The 17723-nt window shown below is 50.2% G+C and overlaps 2 protein-coding genes across 2 annotated transcripts; one reads left to right on the top strand and one right to left on the bottom strand.

Annotated features, from left to right (window-relative positions):
- Positions 1 to 2442: 2442 nt before the first annotated feature.
- On the bottom strand, positions 2443 to 5169 carry LOC149367151 (uncharacterized). Its single transcript, XM_089572863.1, has 2 exons — positions 4230 to 5169; positions 2443 to 2834 (listed from the first exon to the last, which is right to left on the bottom strand). The coding sequence occupies exons 1-2, from the start codon at positions 5167 to 5169 to the stop codon at positions 2443 to 2445; spliced, it is 1332 nt and encodes a 443-aa protein (XP_089428989.1).
- Positions 5170 to 11833: 6664 nt separating this feature from the next.
- Positions 11834 to 17037, top strand: LOC149367150 (uncharacterized). The gene is made up of 7 exons (XM_089572849.1): positions 11834 to 11846; positions 12854 to 13382; positions 13503 to 13870; positions 14105 to 14323; positions 14426 to 14776; positions 15362 to 15892; positions 16013 to 17037. The coding sequence occupies exons 1-7, from the start codon at positions 11834 to 11836 to the stop codon at positions 17035 to 17037; spliced, it is 3036 nt and encodes a 1011-aa protein (XP_089428975.1).
- The last annotated feature ends 686 nt before the right edge of the window (positions 17038 to 17723 follow it).

Genomic DNA, 17723 nt, shown 5'->3' with positions numbered 1-17723 from the left:
CTGTGTTTGCCGCCGTAGAGTTACAATTTTTGAATCCCAGTAGGCTGTACTGTTGCGAACTTGGTGCAGCGGAACGCCTAGGTACTCAAGAGGGCTACAGTCCCAGCATATGCCACCGAACTGCCTTGGCCTAGTTCCCCAATTACCCAACCAAAAGCCTTTGGATTTCTCTAATTAAGAGCCGCGCCTGATACATCGCAGAACTGTTTAGCCAAGTTTAGAGCTTTAAGTACACTCTTTTTGTCAGAACAAAAGAGGGCGACATCATCAGCGTAGGCCAAAACTTCACATTGAGCTAGAGAGAAACCGCGGATAGCTTCGCTGTTAACTATACTGAGACAGAGGGGTTCCAGATATAGGGCAAACAACAATGGAGACAGTGGACATCCTTGACGAACAGATGCTTCTAGTGGCATTGGTTTCGTTAGCTCCTGATTATCAATAACCCTTGTATAGGAGTTCTTATAGCACAGCCTTGTGCCTTTGAGCAAGACGTCACCAATATTTGCATACTCCAAGACCGCGAACAAGAAATTGTGCCGAACTTTATCAAACGCCTTCGCCAAGTCAATTTGAATCAGAGCTACTTGGCCTGTCTCATCTGATACTGTCGCTAATACTGAACGTGCAATATGGATATGTGTTTGAATACTGCGACCTCTAATACCACAGACCTGATGCGAACCTATCAAGTCCATAATGACGAGCTGCGGACGACTGGAAAGAACCTTGGCAAAAATTTGGTAATCAACATTGCAGAGAGAAATTGGACGATATCCCTCAACAGTTTTCAACTGATTAGCATCTTTATGCTTTTGGGAATTAATATTGTGTGCACAGAATAGAAAGTGGGAGGCAGGACACCCACATCATAAGATGCTTGGAAAACGTCCATCAAAACAGGCACTAGGAAAGGCGAAAATGTTTTATAGAATTCGCTTGTAATACCATCTGGCCCAGGAGATTTCTGGCTCTGCAGGGCAGAAATGGCTATTGAATTTCATCCAAAGTGATAGGTCCCTTCACTATAGCACACTTCTCATCGTGAACTCGAGGGAAGTTTCCGAGTAAGGGACTGTAATCGAAACCCTGATTTGGATCTTCGGAACTGCCAAACACCTTCCGATAATAGCCGAAGAAAGCAGCAAGAATACCAGGCGCATCGCTGTATGTGCAATCACCATACTGAATTAACAATATTTCCTTCGCAAGAGCATTCTCTCTTTCATCACTCAGGGCCCGACGAGAAGGTTGCTCGTCAAGAAACCTTCGGGACCTAGATCTTATCAAGGCCTCCTTATATCTTTCTGTCGCAAATTGTTGAAGCTCTGCTTTTGCGTTATTAATCTCTTCGAGATAGGCACCGGGGCTAACCCTCTCTAGCTCATGTAGCTCCGTTAGGGTGCGCCCAAGCTCACGAAGGTGGTGTCTCTTCAGGAAAGCGATTCTTGCTGAGGCCTCAATTGCCAAGTTTTTGATCTCCTGTTTAAACAAGTCCCACATTTGAAAAACGGACAGATCACGGCGTGACCATACGTCTTTCAAACAAGTAGGAACAGCACGCTGAAAGATTTCGTCTGAGAGCAGGCAGTTATTCATGTTCCACAACTCCCATCGAGGGTGAAGTACATGCCGAGAGTACCTCCCTATCTGAAGAGACACCATACAGTGGTCACTGAAGAAGATGGGCCGCACCCAGTAGCCAAACACACTTGCTAACGCGTGTACAGAAACGTAAATTCTGTCAAGGCGAGCATTAGAGGAAAACTGAAAATGAGTGAAATGTATACTGTCGCCTTTTTCCTGTCCCACATCCACAAAATTATATTCAGAAACCAAATTGGTTAGTAATGCAGCACTAGGGTCTTATCTCTTACATACCACTGATCGGTCCTCATCCCTACAAACGCAATTAAAACCTTATAGTTTTGCGGTCCGTGCACAAATGTTCAACTAATGACAGAAAGAAAAGCCTTCTATCGCGCTGCTTTATGGGGGCGTAGACACAAATAATCCGCCACTGTACACCTGAAATTGTGAGATCACAGCATATAAGTCGCCCCTCGTCATATATGCAATAAGACATGGCTGTCATTTTTAGCGTGTTCCCCAGGAATAGCATACAACCTCCGGATAAGCCTCTCGCGTGGCTAACAATAATGCTGTATTCCGACAAAAAAGGCTCGAGAGCAGCTTCTGTCTCTTCATCAGAGGACAACTTTGTTTCCTGGATAGCGGCTACACGCACGCTCCATTTCTTTAAGAGATGGCGTATCTGCTGCTGCCTCCTACGATTACGCATACCCCTAACGTTAAGGGTAGCGACTTGATATGCTGCGACGCTCGCCATTTTTGGTGTCAGTCCTAATAAACGCCATCCCCTTGAATGGGGTGGCCCGCCTCCAAATTGGCGGCCTCTCGGGCAGACATCGCCTTCTTCTTTCACGCCGCCCTTCCCGTGGCCTCTACACATTGCGCCTTGTGGTCAGCGCCATCGATACACACCTCGTCAGCATCTGCTGGACGTTTCAAAGGTGCGGTGCTGTCCGTGTCTTCCTCTGAGACAGCCAAGGCCTCGGCCCACGAACCCGAGGGGAGCACATCACTCGCTGCCACACTAACAGCCGACAGAGAACCGGACACGCCAGAGATCGACGCCACACACGGCTCACCGTTATCCTCCAACGACGAAGCAGAATCAGGAACAGAGGTGGATCGGCGAGCATTCACTGGCTGTATTGCCTCGACTGACTGCACAGGAGGCATATCCGGACGTTGTCCTGTGGCGACGAGGTGTTCCTGCGCCGCAAGCACAGCAGTCTCTGTAGCATAATCTGAACGAACAAACGTAGCGTTTAAACAGGACACAGAAAGAAGAGGACAGGACGGGGCTACAACTTACAACTGAATGAAATCGATAAACGAAAGACACATGCCTTCTCGAGCAAAGACACGCATGCGCAAACTTGAAAGAATGACAAAACTGTGATAATCTAGAAAAATCCGGTAAAAGAAAGAGACGAAAAGGCGAGGAATAGCCACCAGTCATGAAGACTGTTTACAAACATTAAGTGCGTCTTAGAAAATTTCTTTCTTTTTCCATTAGATAAATAGATGGTGTGCTAATGCACGTGTCACTACCGCGTTGTGATATTTAGCGGAGGCATTTTCCAAGCAGTATGGTCCTCGACCAGGGGTGTTTTACACGGACGCGACCGGTGCACACCATGGGGGTTTTTACACGGCTGCTGTTGTCCACCAAAACAACCCAGTTCAGGGCCTCACCTTCCGTGCCCCCAACACTACATTCGCGGAGGAAGTTGCTACCGCACGTGCAGCTGCGGATCCAGCGTCTCGAGTCATTATCACCGACTCAAGGGGAGCTTGCCGCTATTTTGAACAGGGCCAAATTCCAGATCGTGCCTTCCAAATTTTACACAGATGTGAGTACCGGGATTTCCCAACCCGGCGTACCATCATCTGGGCCCCAGCACATGCGGGGATAGAGGGAAATAAGGTAGCCGACACTACCGCCCGCGCGCTTAACCACCGGGCATCGCCTCTCTCGCCGCCTGATCCGGCGACTGATTTTAATCCGGCTGTTACTTTTCGGGAGATCTCCCTCCTGTATCAAAACGCTCACGGCCGATACCCAACCCCCTGTAAAGGCCTCAAGAAGGCAGAGGAGGGTTGGCTACTTCGCCTCTACACCAGCACGGTACTGTGCCCGGCAGTGCTCAAACATTTCAATTCGGCCTTTTCGGGAGAGTGTCCACACTGTGGGGAAGTGTTTGCGGACACGTATCACATGGTGTGGGCATGCCCTGCCAATCCTGTTTTCTCACCCCACCCCCACCCCACCCGATAGAACTGGGAGGCTGCCCTGCTCGGCTGCTCAACTCTCCAGGACCAACGAGCCCTGGTGACAAGAGCCCGGGCCGCCGCGGAGGCCACAGGGGTCCCGGACTAGGGATCCCTCCTAGTGATTGTGAGGGCCGGGCCCTTCAGGCAGGGTCCAAGCAATATCTCTCTTGTATATAGTATAAATAAATGTTTTACACCACCACCACCACCAAGATTTCCCTCGCCAATTGATCTTTACCCCTTCCTAAAATCTTCGTGCGGTTCTTTCTGTGTCCTGTTTAAACGCTACGTTTGTTCGTTCAGATTATGTATGACCACCTGGCCCCACAGTGTACTCTGTTAAGCTTCGTCCCTGTAGCACTCACGGGGGGGGCCCGGGTCCCGCGGTTTTCGATCTGGAGGCGCGGATGCTAGATGGCCAGTCGCTTCAGATTCCGTGTTGATTTGAGGTGTTGAAGGCTTCTGTTCCCCATCTATTCGATGCTCACGACTTAGTTCTCCGGTCACGTCGACAACCTCAGACACATCCATGATGTGTTTTGATGCCACGTCATCTTCCCGTGACCACTGGCCTTGACGCAGCCTGTCAGCGTAACTCAAGACGCAGTTCTCCACAGTATGGCCAAAGCGTCGGCACTGGGTGCATCGAGGAGTGCGGCACTGGCGCCGTACATGTCCAACCCGGCTACAAAGGAGGCACAGTGGAGGTCTCCCTGGGATAAGGACTAATGCCTGGACGCCATAAACATTAAGTGTGTGTGGAATTGTGCTTGCTGACACTCCATCCTTGAGTGTGAGGGAGATTTCACGGTTCGCCGTTTCCATATGCTCCATCTCTGGGCACCGCCACTTTTCACGCTGCACAGACTGAATCGTGCCATAAGGCTCTGATGCTTCCACAATCCTCCGGTGCTCCATATAGCGGGGCAGCCAAAGGAGCTTAACCTTGACGTTCTTAGTATCCGGGTCGAACACCATGCACCGCAGTCCTTTGACAGGAAACTCCGCTTTGTTAACAAGCTTCTGTTTGGAAGAACTACTCTCGCAGGTAACCATCCACACGTGGCTCATTTGGTATTGACCAATGCACAAAATTTCCCGGAGATCCAATATCTGTGCGAGTGCGTCACGGAAGTCAGGTGCTCGGTACGGGCGACCCTTAAGGTCAGCAAGCAGGAAAACGGTATTAAGGACGACATTACCGGTATGCAATCGGGGAAGGACAACTTTGTACGAGTACGTAGTGTCCTGAGACGTCGGAAGACCTCGGCCAACGGCCGATGCGCTGTTTCCAGCAAGGAGCATGTTGATGATGATGATGATGATGTCCTCAGGCTGAATGGCACATACCCACGGCGGGGGATTGGCCAGGGTGCATAGCGGATACAAACGCACTCATGTACAGGGAATGGAGTATATTTAAATTTAAAATTTTGGGACGCAGAGCTAGAATTTGTACAAAACAAAAAATACGGAGAAAGAAAAGTTGTGAATTCCCATTCTAGCAGAGGAATCTACCAGATGAAATTATATAATCGTGAATAGAATTGAACACCGGTTTCAGGGCATATCCCTTGGCGCTTGCCCCGAAGGATAAGAGAATCGGAATAGATAGAGGAAGCCCAAGCCGTGCGAGGGGGATCTCCAAGTAAATTCTACGGAGAGCAGCGAGCCGCCGGCAGTAGAGGAAAAAATGTTCCATAGACTCAATTTCGCCACAAGACTCACAAAGGTTGGATAACGAAAGCCCCGATCGGCATAAATAAAGATTAAGCCGCTGTATCCTGCAGCGCAAAAGGGTCATGGACACCTCACATTGCCTCGAACTGCACATCCGCACACTCCAAGGAAATGCCAGGTGTTGAAAATCCGCTGCAGCGAGGAGAGGCTCATGGCTCAAGGTGTGGAAACGCTGGAATCGCTGAAAGCGTGCTAGAGTCAAGTAAACAGTATTTGGGATGAAAGGGACAATAGGACCATCAAGGGCAGACTTTGCTAAAAAATCAGCCCTCTCATTAGAAACAATGCCACAGTGCCCAGGGACCCAGTGAAAGCGTACTTCTGTAACATGTGGAGGAATAAAAAATTGAAGGGAACGGCTCATAGGAGTATCACTCGAGGTTTCGTGCGCTGCCAAAACAGAAAGGTTGTCTGAGAGTATAATAACCCGAGTGATACTGCAGGGAATACTTATTAAGGCCAACTGAATGGGCAGGAACTCAGCTACAAAAATAGGGGTATAGTCAGGGGCCCGAAATGAGTAGCTCCAATCAAGAACCCTTGAGTAAATACCAATAGTGGCCTTTCGATTTTGCTGGGAGGCATCTGTATAGACGGCAATATGGTTAGGAAAATTGTCTAGGTTGACTCCCCTATGAGCCCATTTAACATATTGGCGGGCAGGTTCTTAGCATTCCTTGGGAGGGTGTTGTCAAAGAAGACTGCCGTGTCAGCCCGCCTGTGGTTGACTAGTACTAAAGGACTCATTGATACAGAAATATTTGACAGCAGGGAGTTAGTGAACACCACCTGAGGGAGCTTATACCGAGGCCAGGGAGTACCAAAGAAGAGATTTGGGTTCGTTGTAAATATAGGGTTAGCGAATCCAGGAACAGGCTCCAAAGACCTTAAAAATGTCCGCACAGTGATAAGCTCGAACCGGGAATTAAGATCAGGTATTCGCCCCTCCAAGTACAACACAGCATTAGCTACTGATTTAGGCAGACCTAAGCAAAGGCGCAGAGCGCGTCGCTCCATAACAAACAGGGGTTCACGCTTGTACTTTGGGCACCCAGAAAAGAGAACGGAGCCGAATTCAAAGATTGGCCGTACGTAGGCCTTATAAAAAAGTAGTAGAGTGTCTCGTCGCATACCGAATTTTTATTGCTGATCCTCACCAAGCGGCCGAGGGCACGCTCAGCCTTAAGCGCAATGCTTCTAATGTGTGGCCGCCAATCTAAATGCGGGTCATATATTATACCCAAGTATTTTGTTGAATCAACTTGCGGGATGGGGATAGAGTGATACGACAGAGAGATGTAAAGAGGGGTTGCTTGTGGGAAAACAAGGACGGCACACTTGTTGACATTTAAACTTAACTTTATGCTGTCTAGCCAAACTTCCAGAGCATTTAAATACTCTTGCAGTAATTGGTACAGGATATGAATGTCTTTGGCAGAAGCGAGAAAAGCAATATCATCCGCATACACATAAACTTTGACGGCTGGGTGAATAGAGATATCACGCATTAGTATGTTAAACAATAACGGTGAAAGAACGGAGCCTTGTGGGACACCTCTAGACTGGGCGTATGTTGTAGAAGTTAACGTACCCTTAGAACAAAAGAACGCTCTATTCTTTAACAACTCTCCTATCCACGCAAAGAGGTACAAAGGAGGTTGTACATTAGCCAGTTTATGAAGCAAAATGCTGTGTTCAACGCTGTCGTAAGCCTTTGCAATACCTAAAGTAACCAGAGATGATACCTCATTTTGCCTCATAGCAACCTTAATACGGCTCTCCAAGTCCATGTGCGCGGTCCAAATCGAACACCCCCGGCGGAGGCCAATCTGAGCCTCGCTAAAACCTTGAAGACTCAGAATATGACTCGTGAGGCGGCTGAAGACTACCCGCTCTACAAGCTTAACCAAATTTGATGTGCGAGCAATCGGCTGAATATTGTCGAAATCAAAACCCTTCCCCTGCTCTTTCAGCAGTAAAATAATCTTCGCTGTTTTCCAATTTTGTGGAATCCAGGCTTTTTCCAAAGACCAGTTCACAATCTGCAAGAGGTACGGGGCAAAGTCTTGCATTAGGATTTTAAGTATGCCAACTGTTACTCCGTCAATCCCAGGGGCAGCAGATTGCAGGCAAGTGACTACAGACGCTAAATCAGATACAGATACCTTAGTGAAGTCTCCACCCAAATGAAACGAGGTTGATGGAAAGGTAGTGCGAGCTCGAAAACGCACAGCAAGGCCTTGGACTAAGGACTCTAGCTGATCTTTTTCGTCCCGAGGTGGCAATACTGTGGACTGAGAGATGTGAGAAGAGGGCAGCACATGAGTACGTTCCATGAATCTATACAGAGACTTGCGGTTGACAGGATTAGACAGATAGGTGTTCAGGCTGGCATTGTAATCATCCTTAGCCTTAGATATTGTTCTTTTAAAAGAGGCTGCAAAGAATTTGTAATTTATCCAGTTCTTTGGGCACTGGTTGTGCGCTAGACTCTTCCATGCAGCTTTCCTTTGACGATAGGCTTTTTCGCAGTCGTCATTCCACCAACTGGAAGGAGTCTTATTTGCTACGCCTGACCGGACTGTAAAGACTGCTCGCCGAGAGGCGTCTAACCAAGAATTTAATACTTGAGGGCCCCCGTCAGATTTATCGGAGGGGGCAACAGACGAGAGGGCCTCACCTAGGAGGTTCTTGAACAGTGTAGTATTTATAAATTTTTGTGGTGAACCAGTCGCCCTGACTGGACTGCACGCAATAGTGAAAGTGATTGGGGAGTGGTCACTGGACGTACCGCAGTCAACTGTACACCACGGAGATACCGCTGTACCAATAACTGCTAACGTTAAATCAATAGCTGATCGAGAATTAGCCCTCATATAAGTTATGGCGCGACTATTGTAACAGCACACGCCGTTTGCTGACATCCAAGACCAAAGTAATTTCCCGCTAAAGTCTGATCTGAAACCACAAATTACATGATGAGAATTGAAGTCCCCAGCTAGAACTACTCGTCTGGTTTCGCAGTAACGCATCGAGCTCATCCGTCCTACGGACTCCTGCGGGGAAATAGATATTTGCCACCGTAACAGGGGCGCACTGCGGAATAATGATTTCAACAGCAAGTATCTCACAATCAGGTCTCATAATTTTGTGAGGCGCTTTAGCACGATGACACAGTTTCGTCGAAATCAATGTTAGTAAGCCCCCACCCCTGCCGTTTTCATTTCTAAAAACGGAGAAATTTTTAATTGCAAATGGGCGATTAGGATTGAGCCACGACTCCTGTATAAAAATGATGTCTGGACTATGTTTTAGTATAAGCTGCTGTAAATCGTGGAAAGAAGATGATATAGAGCGACAATTCCACTGGAGAACAGATATTACCGCCATGATTATTGCTTTAAAAACGTAGCCGCAACAGCCTCTTTCAACACATCTGTTTTCTTTGAAATTCCAGGCGAAATTTTCTTAGTCTTAGGATGATGATGGTAAGATTTTGAAGGAGAAGAGGAAGCACGACGCTTCTGAGATGGAGTAGTCATTTCAACATCTGACTCACAAGCGTTAGAGAGGGGGACTTGGTCAGAGCAGTGGCAGAGGAGGGAGGACAGGTAGACGAGTTGAGGTTACTTAAAGCCGATGAAGCAGCCTGCGCGGAAATGACCTGGGACAAGGCATCGCTGAACGTACTGATCATGCGGTCAAGTACGCCAGCAACAGCCTTCTCCACCGCCGCAACAACGGACTTAGTTAAGGCTGCCTCCACATCAGCAGTGGTCGTGCGGGAAATACTTGCGTTTGAGAACTGCCGTCTGTCAAGGCGGGCGTATGCATCAGCGCGCGAGCACCTGTCACGCTGAATAATGTCCAAGACGTTCTGCTCATCGGCACGTTTCGGGCAGATGGGGTCGTCAGCTGTGTGATCAGAGTGACGAAGGCAGCAGCTAAGCGGCTCAGAAGTGCAAATGTCGTGTGCATGATCACCGCCACAAACGCGACAGCGCGTTGCGGACTTGCAAGATTTGGCACTGTGACCGAACCGCCAGCAATGCTTACACTGTAACGGACGGCGCTGCAGCGGATCCACACGATACACAATAGGCCAAACTTTGATCTCGGACGGACAAGAGTACCCTGCAAAAGTTGCAATAACCAACTCCATTGGTGTTTGAGAGCCTCCAGCCTATCTGCTGCAGCGGTAAACTGAAAGGATGCCAACACCTGCGTCATGAAAGTCTGCAAGAATTTCCCCTGGTGTAGCGGAAGGATCCACACATCGGATAATTCCTTTTACGCAGGCTAGCTGCTCAGGAATGAATACCTTCACCGGTAGTGAGGCGAAAGAGGTGCACTGCAGCAAATCGGCAACGCAATCCAAGTCAGCCGATTTGCATAGAATTCCTTTCTTGCCAAATGGTCGCACCTCCGAAATCTCAAGATAGTGGCTGGTGGGTGCCTTCAGCTGCTCCTGGATCAATCGAGAGTTTTTTATTTTAATCACACCATCTGCTACAGGGACCAGCGCCACAGGGATTAGCCTGACACCGTTTTTACTAAAAGATGTTAGCGGCAGATTTTCAGCCGGTAAACTGGCGAACCAGGTTACCGGACCTGAGCCCGGGGAAGACAGAGCCATGGCGGAAAACCTACAAAACCTTCGAACCTACATCCAAAGGGGGGAAGACCTGGCCGAATCCCCCACTCGCGGAACGGCCTCACCAAAATTTGGAGACGGCCAGAAGACGCAGAGGCAGGTCGTGGAACAGCAGCACCAACGGGGAGGAGAGGGAACAGCAGGACTCCGTGCAGCCGTGGCACACGATAGCGCCACAGCCGCACAGAACGGCTTCTTCGTCTTCCTCGCCCACTCCGCCATGCCAGCTCGATGGTTTGGAATGAACAAAGGTGCGTCTAGTGAATACGGTGTCTTCGTTCACTCCCAACTTCCTCCCTTCCCGTTACGGTGAGGTTTCGGTGTCCACCGAGATGAGAGACAGATACATTTCCTTTCCCCAAAAACCAATTTACCGACGAGCGAGGCGTATTTGTCCGCGTTTCAGATTGGTCGAAACTGTCGTACGTGACATCACCGCGCGCGAATTTTGACGGGTGTCCACCGAAATATGTGAGACAGTTAATGCGCAACTTCGTTTCCTGAAATACAATTTTCTTAGAATGTCTACTGAGATATGTGAGACAGTTAATGCGAAATTTCCTTTCCTCAAATACAATTTTCCTTTTCTTAATTACGGCTCCTCTTTCTTCTTTCAGTCACGCTTCCTCCATGAACGTTCCGACGCAGAGTGGGACCGTGCGGTGGTCCAGGGACCCAAGGGGGTCTAACGCACTTCCCATAATAAAGTTTTTTCTCTCTCTCTCTCCTGTACAGTGCGGCTCAGGTGTCCACCGAGGTGACAGAGAATTACAGCCCCATTTGCTTTCCTCAAAAAGCGTTGTGTTCAAAGGGCAACGTATCGCGCCGAACGGGTGGTGGCGTTCTTGGACTCCGTGGCAGCGCTACAACACGCTGTCGCGTTCCACTCCTAAAGGCGAAGCTTAAGCGTCATTAATTGGCAGTTAATTAATGCACCAACAAAATGTGCAGGGAACAATCGCGTAGCAGAATGCAGCACTCAGGCTTTCGCCTTTCACCACTTCAGCCGCTAAAGTTCCTCGTAATTTTTCCTCGCTATCTGAAGGCCCTTGGTTCACCTCCATGAACTTTAGCTCGAAGAGGAGGTGGAGAAGAAAAATTAGGCGTTGTTCAGCTCTGGCTAAGCCTGGTCAGTTGCGTTCGCTGCGGCGCTTTTCGAGTCGTGAAGCGCGTTCCTCTGCTGTCTTTCGCGTACTCGCGCACGGAAGGCTGAATCAGGTGTATAAAATGCCCAGCTTTCACATACGATGTTATGCAGTCGCTCTTCAAGGTTAGCTTGACACATTTAGTTTTCGCAAGTCATTGAACTTGCATTAATGAAATGCTGTGGAACGTTGACTTGATAAAGATAGAGAAATCATCAGCGTCAGCGATCGCCTTGTCGTCATTGTAAATGACGCCGGCTGTTGTTCCGCTGTCTTGGAGGACATGGGATCGCACGCAATGCTGTCGAGTTTGTTTACGCTGGTCAAACTTTGCAGTGCGCTCCACACCGTTGCATCGATGACGATTATGTTTTCGTAGAGGTGAACTCTGACGTCTTTAATCCCTCTAGGGCCGAGGTCTTCAAGGAACATGGACGTGGCTTGTCTGTTGAGGAGGCTGAGGTTGTCTTTTGGCGTTTCTGGTACAAACAAGAGTGTGCGTGTTGGGGGACCTCGCGCCGTGACGATCATAGCCTTGCTTGATGCGAACGACTGTCCACGTCGCCGCAGTTTCCTATTGCCCTTCTTGATGAGGACCCATACGAACCCATCGCCGATTGAGGAGTCATCACTAGCGGCCCAGCAACAGCGGTGGCCTGGATGCTGGCATCATAACGTTGTAGGGGCGTTTTCTATGGACGGCCGCTGCCAACCCACCGGGTTTCATGGGAGGCCCTTGAGCCTCCACTTCCATTGCCGTGTGGAAAAGGGACCGGCGCCTCCTGGTTACGGCACAAATCCCGAAAAGTCTACACAGACGTGAAGGCAGAGTTGGTTGGTTGGTTCGCCTCAAAGAAAAATGGCAAATAAAATGGCAGCGTTCTCGTGAGAACAAAGTCTTCGTCTTCCTCCTCAGCACCACACCGAAATACATGTCGTACAATATCGTCCAACTCGATAATATTATAATTACTGTGGAATTTGGCGCAGATATAAAGAATTGTTTCGATGAGCTACCGCCCGACCGCTGTCAAGAACTGGATCTTGACTCAGAGTTGAAGAAATTGAAAAGCGGACACTTCCGGCGCGAGGCTCGTTCCATATCGGCCTGAACCGTACGACTTCCTGCTGGGGCGGCAGATCAAAAATACGTACCCGGCTAACGGCCTTTGATCAGCCGGTTATCTCAAGTGCCGACGTTTATCAGGATTAGGTTCATATCAAGAAATGCACATCCTCAGATCCCTTTTGATGGCATTCCTCGCCAGAGGGATTAAGCATTAGCCACAAAGAGAACAGCCCTCGGCACATCCAGTCCCATACAGAAGCAGCCACTTCGTTGAGCCACTTATCAGCGCAGGCCGGGAGAGAACTCGACCAGGGACCTCAACGCGTGAGTACTCTTCATTCGTATGACTTTCCGAACTTGACCTTTGTATTTTCCCTGCAGTTGGTGGGCATTGCATCGTGAACATCATGAAAGCTGAGCTGCGGGCGGTTTCAACATCCCTCCGGTTTACTTCGACACTGCTATTCCTGACCGCCATCCTCGCATCTGGAACTTCACATGTCGTTCCAAGCGCTGCCCAAATCTTTCCCCACTGCACAGGGAAGCAGTTCGAGTGCAGGGTACTATACCAGTGCGTCGCCTGGGCGCATGTCTGTGACGGAACGAAGCACTGCAGCGACGGGTCGGACGAATATATCTGCACCAACAAGACGACGTGTTATGAAGGCGAGTACATGTGCAGAGAAGTTGGGCCATGCATTCCGGCCACGCTGCGATGTGACGGTGAGTGGGACTGCGCCGACGGAGCGGACGAGAGGAACTGTACAGCGAAACTAAGCTGTGTGGCAGGTACCGTACCTTGCAAAGATTACAGCAAATGCATCAAGAAAAATTGGATGTGCGACGGAACTCGGGACTGCTTAGACGGCTCGGACGAGCAGGACTGTACAATCCGAATACGGTGTTCCGACTCAGATATCCCGTGCTACGACAACAGCAAATGCATCTATAAAACTTCTCTGTGTGACGCTGAGCGCGACTGCAAAGATGGGTGGGACGAGCAGAACTGCTCCGTAATGAAGTGCGCGACAGATGAATTCACGTGCGTGGACAACGGTCGCTGCATTCACCACTACTGGCGCTGCGACGGTGAGCGCGACTGCTTAGACGGCTCGGACGAGCAGAACTGTACATCCCTCTATCCCTGTGACAGAGATGAGTTCCAGTGCAAAGACAACAGCAAATGCATCTCTAAAACTTACCTGTGTGACGGGGACCGCGACTGCTTAGATGGGTCGGACGAGCATAATTGCACATCTCTAAGGGAATGTTCGCAGCATGAGTTCAGGTGCGACAACGGCCGCTGCCTCAACTACTATTGGCGCTGCGACGGTACTCGCGACTGCTTAGACGGCTCGGATGAGCAGAACTGTACATTCCGAATGCGTTGCGAGGGAAGTATGTTGCCGTGCAAGGACACCCCGGAATGCATCTATAAAGATTTGCTCTGCGACGGCAAACACGACTGCTCAAATGGGTGGGACGAGAAGCATTGCACTCCCATGAAGCGATGTTCGAAAGGTCTCTTCATGTGTCCAGATGGCGAGTGCATTAATGACAACCGGCGCTGCGACGGTAAACGCGACTGCTATGGCGGCTCGGACGAGAAGAACTGTGCACTATGTGGGGTAGGTGAGATCCGATGCAAAGACAACAGCAAGTGCATCAGGGAAAATTGGTGGTGCGACGGTGACCCAGACTGCTCAGATTGGTCGGACGAGCGGAATTGCACCTCCCTAAGGAAATGTTCGCACGGTAAGTTCACGTGCGTGGACAACGGCCGCTGCATTAAAGGCGCTTGGCGCTGCGATGGTTACCGCGACTGTTCAGACGGCTCGGACGAGAGGGACTGTAAATCCGGACTACGCTGTGGAAAATTGCAGTTCCCATGCAAAGACAACAGCAGCTGCATCATCAAAAATATGCTGTGCGACGGTTACCGAGACTGCTCAGACGGTTGGGACGAGGAGAACTGTACGTCTCGGATACGCTGTGAATATGGTATGCTGCCGTGCAAAGACAATAGCAAGTGCATCTCGAAAACGTGGCTGTGCGACGGTGATCGCGACTGCTCAGATGGGTCGGACGAGCAGAATTGCACTTCATTACCGATTTGTAACTGGCCTGATTTCATGTGCGCGGACAAGCGCCGCTGCATTCACATGTATTGGCAGTGCGACGGTGATCGCGACTGCTTAGACGGCTCGGACGAGGACAACTGTACACACGGGCAGAACTGTTTATACCGTAGTTTCTTCTGTAAAGACAGAAGCAAATGCATCATTGAAAATTGGCTTTGCGACGGTAAACGTGACTGCTTAGATGGGTCGGACGAGCAGGATTGTGGAAATCCAACCAAATGTTCGAAACAAGAGTTCTTGTGCGACAATGGCCGCTGCCTTAGCTACCTTTGGCGCTGCGACGGCATTCGCAACTGCTTAGACGGCTCGGACGAGCGGAACTGCAGATACCGACCGCGCTGTGAGAAATATGAGCTACCGTGCAAAGACAGCATGGAATGCATCTTTAAGTCTGCCCTGTGCGACGGCAGACGCGACTGCTCAGATGGGTGGGACGAGGAGAATTGCCCCTCCATACATAAATGTTCGAACGATGAGTTCTTGTGCGACAACCGCTCGCGTTGCATTCTTCCCAGCTATCGCTGCGACGGTATACCCAACTGCTCAGACGGCTCGGACGAGAAGAACTGTGCATCCTGTCGGGCATTTGAGATCCCCTGCAAAGACAAATCCGAGTGCGTAGACAAAAATTGGTGGTGCGACGGTGACCCCGATTGCTCAGATTGGTCGGACGAGCAGGACTGCACCTCTCTAAAGAAATGTTCGCACGATAAGTTCACGTGCGTGGACAACGGCCGCTGCATTAAAGGCGCTTGGCGCTGCGATGGTTACCGCGACTGTTCAGACGGCTCGGACGAGCAGGACTGTACATCCGGATTACGGTGTGCAAAATTTCAGTTCCCGTGCAAAGACAACAGCTACTGCATCATGGAAAATATGCTGTGCGACGGCTACCGAGACTGTTCGGACGGTGGGGACGAGGAGAACTGTACGTCTTCAACAAGCTGTGGCAATGAAGAGCTGCCGTGCAAAGACAATAGCAGGTGCATCCGGAAAACGTGGTGGTGCGACGGTCGCCGTGACTGTAAAGACGCTTCGGACGAGCTGAACTGTACATCTCCAATACGCTGTGAGGGAGGCAGGATCCGGTGCAAAGACAACAGCAAATGCATCAGGGAACGTTGGCTGTGCGACGGTGACCGCGACTGCACAGATGGGTCGGACGAGCAGAACTGCAACTCCGTGGTGGAGTGTCCGAAAGATCACTTCCCGTGCGTAGTCAATGGCCGCTGCATTAAAGACATTTGGCTCTGTGATGGTGACCGCGACTGCACAGACGGCTCGGACGAGTGGCATTGTCCTACCCCAATGGGCTGTAGCAAAGATGAGTTCGCGTGCAAAGACAACAGCTACTGCCTCTGGAAAAAATATCTTTGCGACGGTGACCGCAACTGTCCAGACGGCTCGGACGAGCAGAACTGTACACCCGAATTGCGCTGTGAGGATGGTAAGGAGCCGTGCAAGGACCACAGCAGATGCGTCAGGTCTGATTGGCGGTGCGACGGCGACCGCGACTGTGCAGATGGGTCGGACGAGCTGAATTGCACCTCTGTAGACAAGTGTTCGAAATATGAGTTCACGTGCGTGTTCAACGGCCGCTGCATTAAAGACACTTGGCGTTGCGACGGTGAGCCCGACTGCTCAGACGGCTCGGACGAGCGGAACTGTAAGGAAATACGCTGCCCTAAAAAATTGTTCACGTGCAAAGACAAGAGGCGGTGCATCACCAAATCGAGGCACTGCGACGGTAACCCCGATTGCTTAGACGGCTCGGACGAGCAGCATTGCCCTTCGGAAATCCGCTGTACGGACGACGAGTTGGCGTGCAAAGACAATAGCCGGTGCATCCCCAAATCGTGGCACTGCGACGGTGACCCCGATTGCTCAGACAGCTCGGACGAGCAGAACTGTACATTCCGTATGCTCTGTCAGGGGGGTAAGTCCTCCTGCAAGGGCGGGTACCGTGACTGCTCATTTGGGTCGGACGAGCAGAATTGCACGAGGATGGCGGCGTGCCCTCGCAAGCAGTTCGGATGCGTCTCGCGAAACGGATCCATCGTTTGCATCAACAAAACGCGCTTCTGCGACGGACACAAAGACTGCGAGGACGGCTCCGACGAACCGGACTCCTGCCGAAAGCTGGCGCTGGAATGTAAAGGGAATTACTTCAGCTGCGACAACGGCACGTGCATTTCGAAGCAGTGGAAGTGCGACGGCCGATACGACTGCAATGATCGCAGCGACGAGATGAACTGCGGCGCAAAAGGCAGCCGAGGCTGCTCTGGTGACGAGTTTGCATGTGCTTCTGGACGCCTTTGTATTCCTCGCCACTCTCGCTGTGACCACCGAAAGGACTGCCCGGACGGTTCCGACGAGAATGACTGCCCTGCCAAGGAGCAGTTTAATTCCCTAAGTTTCTTCTGAAAAGAACGAACGTGGCTTGCTCTTAGTCTTTGTGCTATTCTTTGCAAGAGTTCTCAAGAAGAAACAATTTTGCCAGTTTATGTGGGGTCGTGCTCTTTCTGCATCGGCGCTCCCATGTACATACGGGGTTAGATGGAGAAAGGCAAACCGGAATCGTTGTCAGTTAGGAATGAGCTGAACGCTCATACCCTTCACAAATTGCGGTGAACGAAGCCCCGTGAATATTAGAGAAGCGCTGTGCGACTGCCAGCATGAAAGGCTCTCAGAGCGCACGGTGTGTTGCCGAAGTGGGTAGTGGAGGTTTGAGGCTTTCTTGGGAGGCACTTAAAAGTTCTCGAAATGGGAGCCCTAAAGTTCTCTATTTATTGAGATATACGGAGGCATTCAAATAAGCCCCGTGACAATCTGTACATGCAGTTGAGTTCTGTCTCGGAGGTTTTAAAATGGACCGTACACCTGGTTACATGTGTTGAAGGTTACATTCCGTAACCTAGTTTTGAACTCCATCTGGTAGAATGTAGTTACATTTAATCAGGTGTACTTTTCAGTAGGGACCTCTGGGTGAGCGATATGCCTAATCGCTGTTAAGAACAAAAGAATGTTCGTTTAGTTCGATCTGTAGACGTTAGTTTTTATGCGAAGCATATTGCTAGAGCTACCACTCACGCCGTCGGCGTGGGACCCCT

This window comes from Amblyomma mixtum, chromosome 1 (assembly GCF_055824585.1).
Source record: "Amblyomma mixtum isolate Tamu chromosome 1, ASM5582458v1, whole genome shotgun sequence".
Classification (NCBI taxonomy): domain Eukaryota; kingdom Metazoa; phylum Arthropoda; class Arachnida; order Ixodida; family Ixodidae; genus Amblyomma; species Amblyomma mixtum.
The sequence above is the reverse complement of the archived record's forward strand: the minus strand, read 5'-3'. Positions and strand labels throughout refer to the sequence as shown.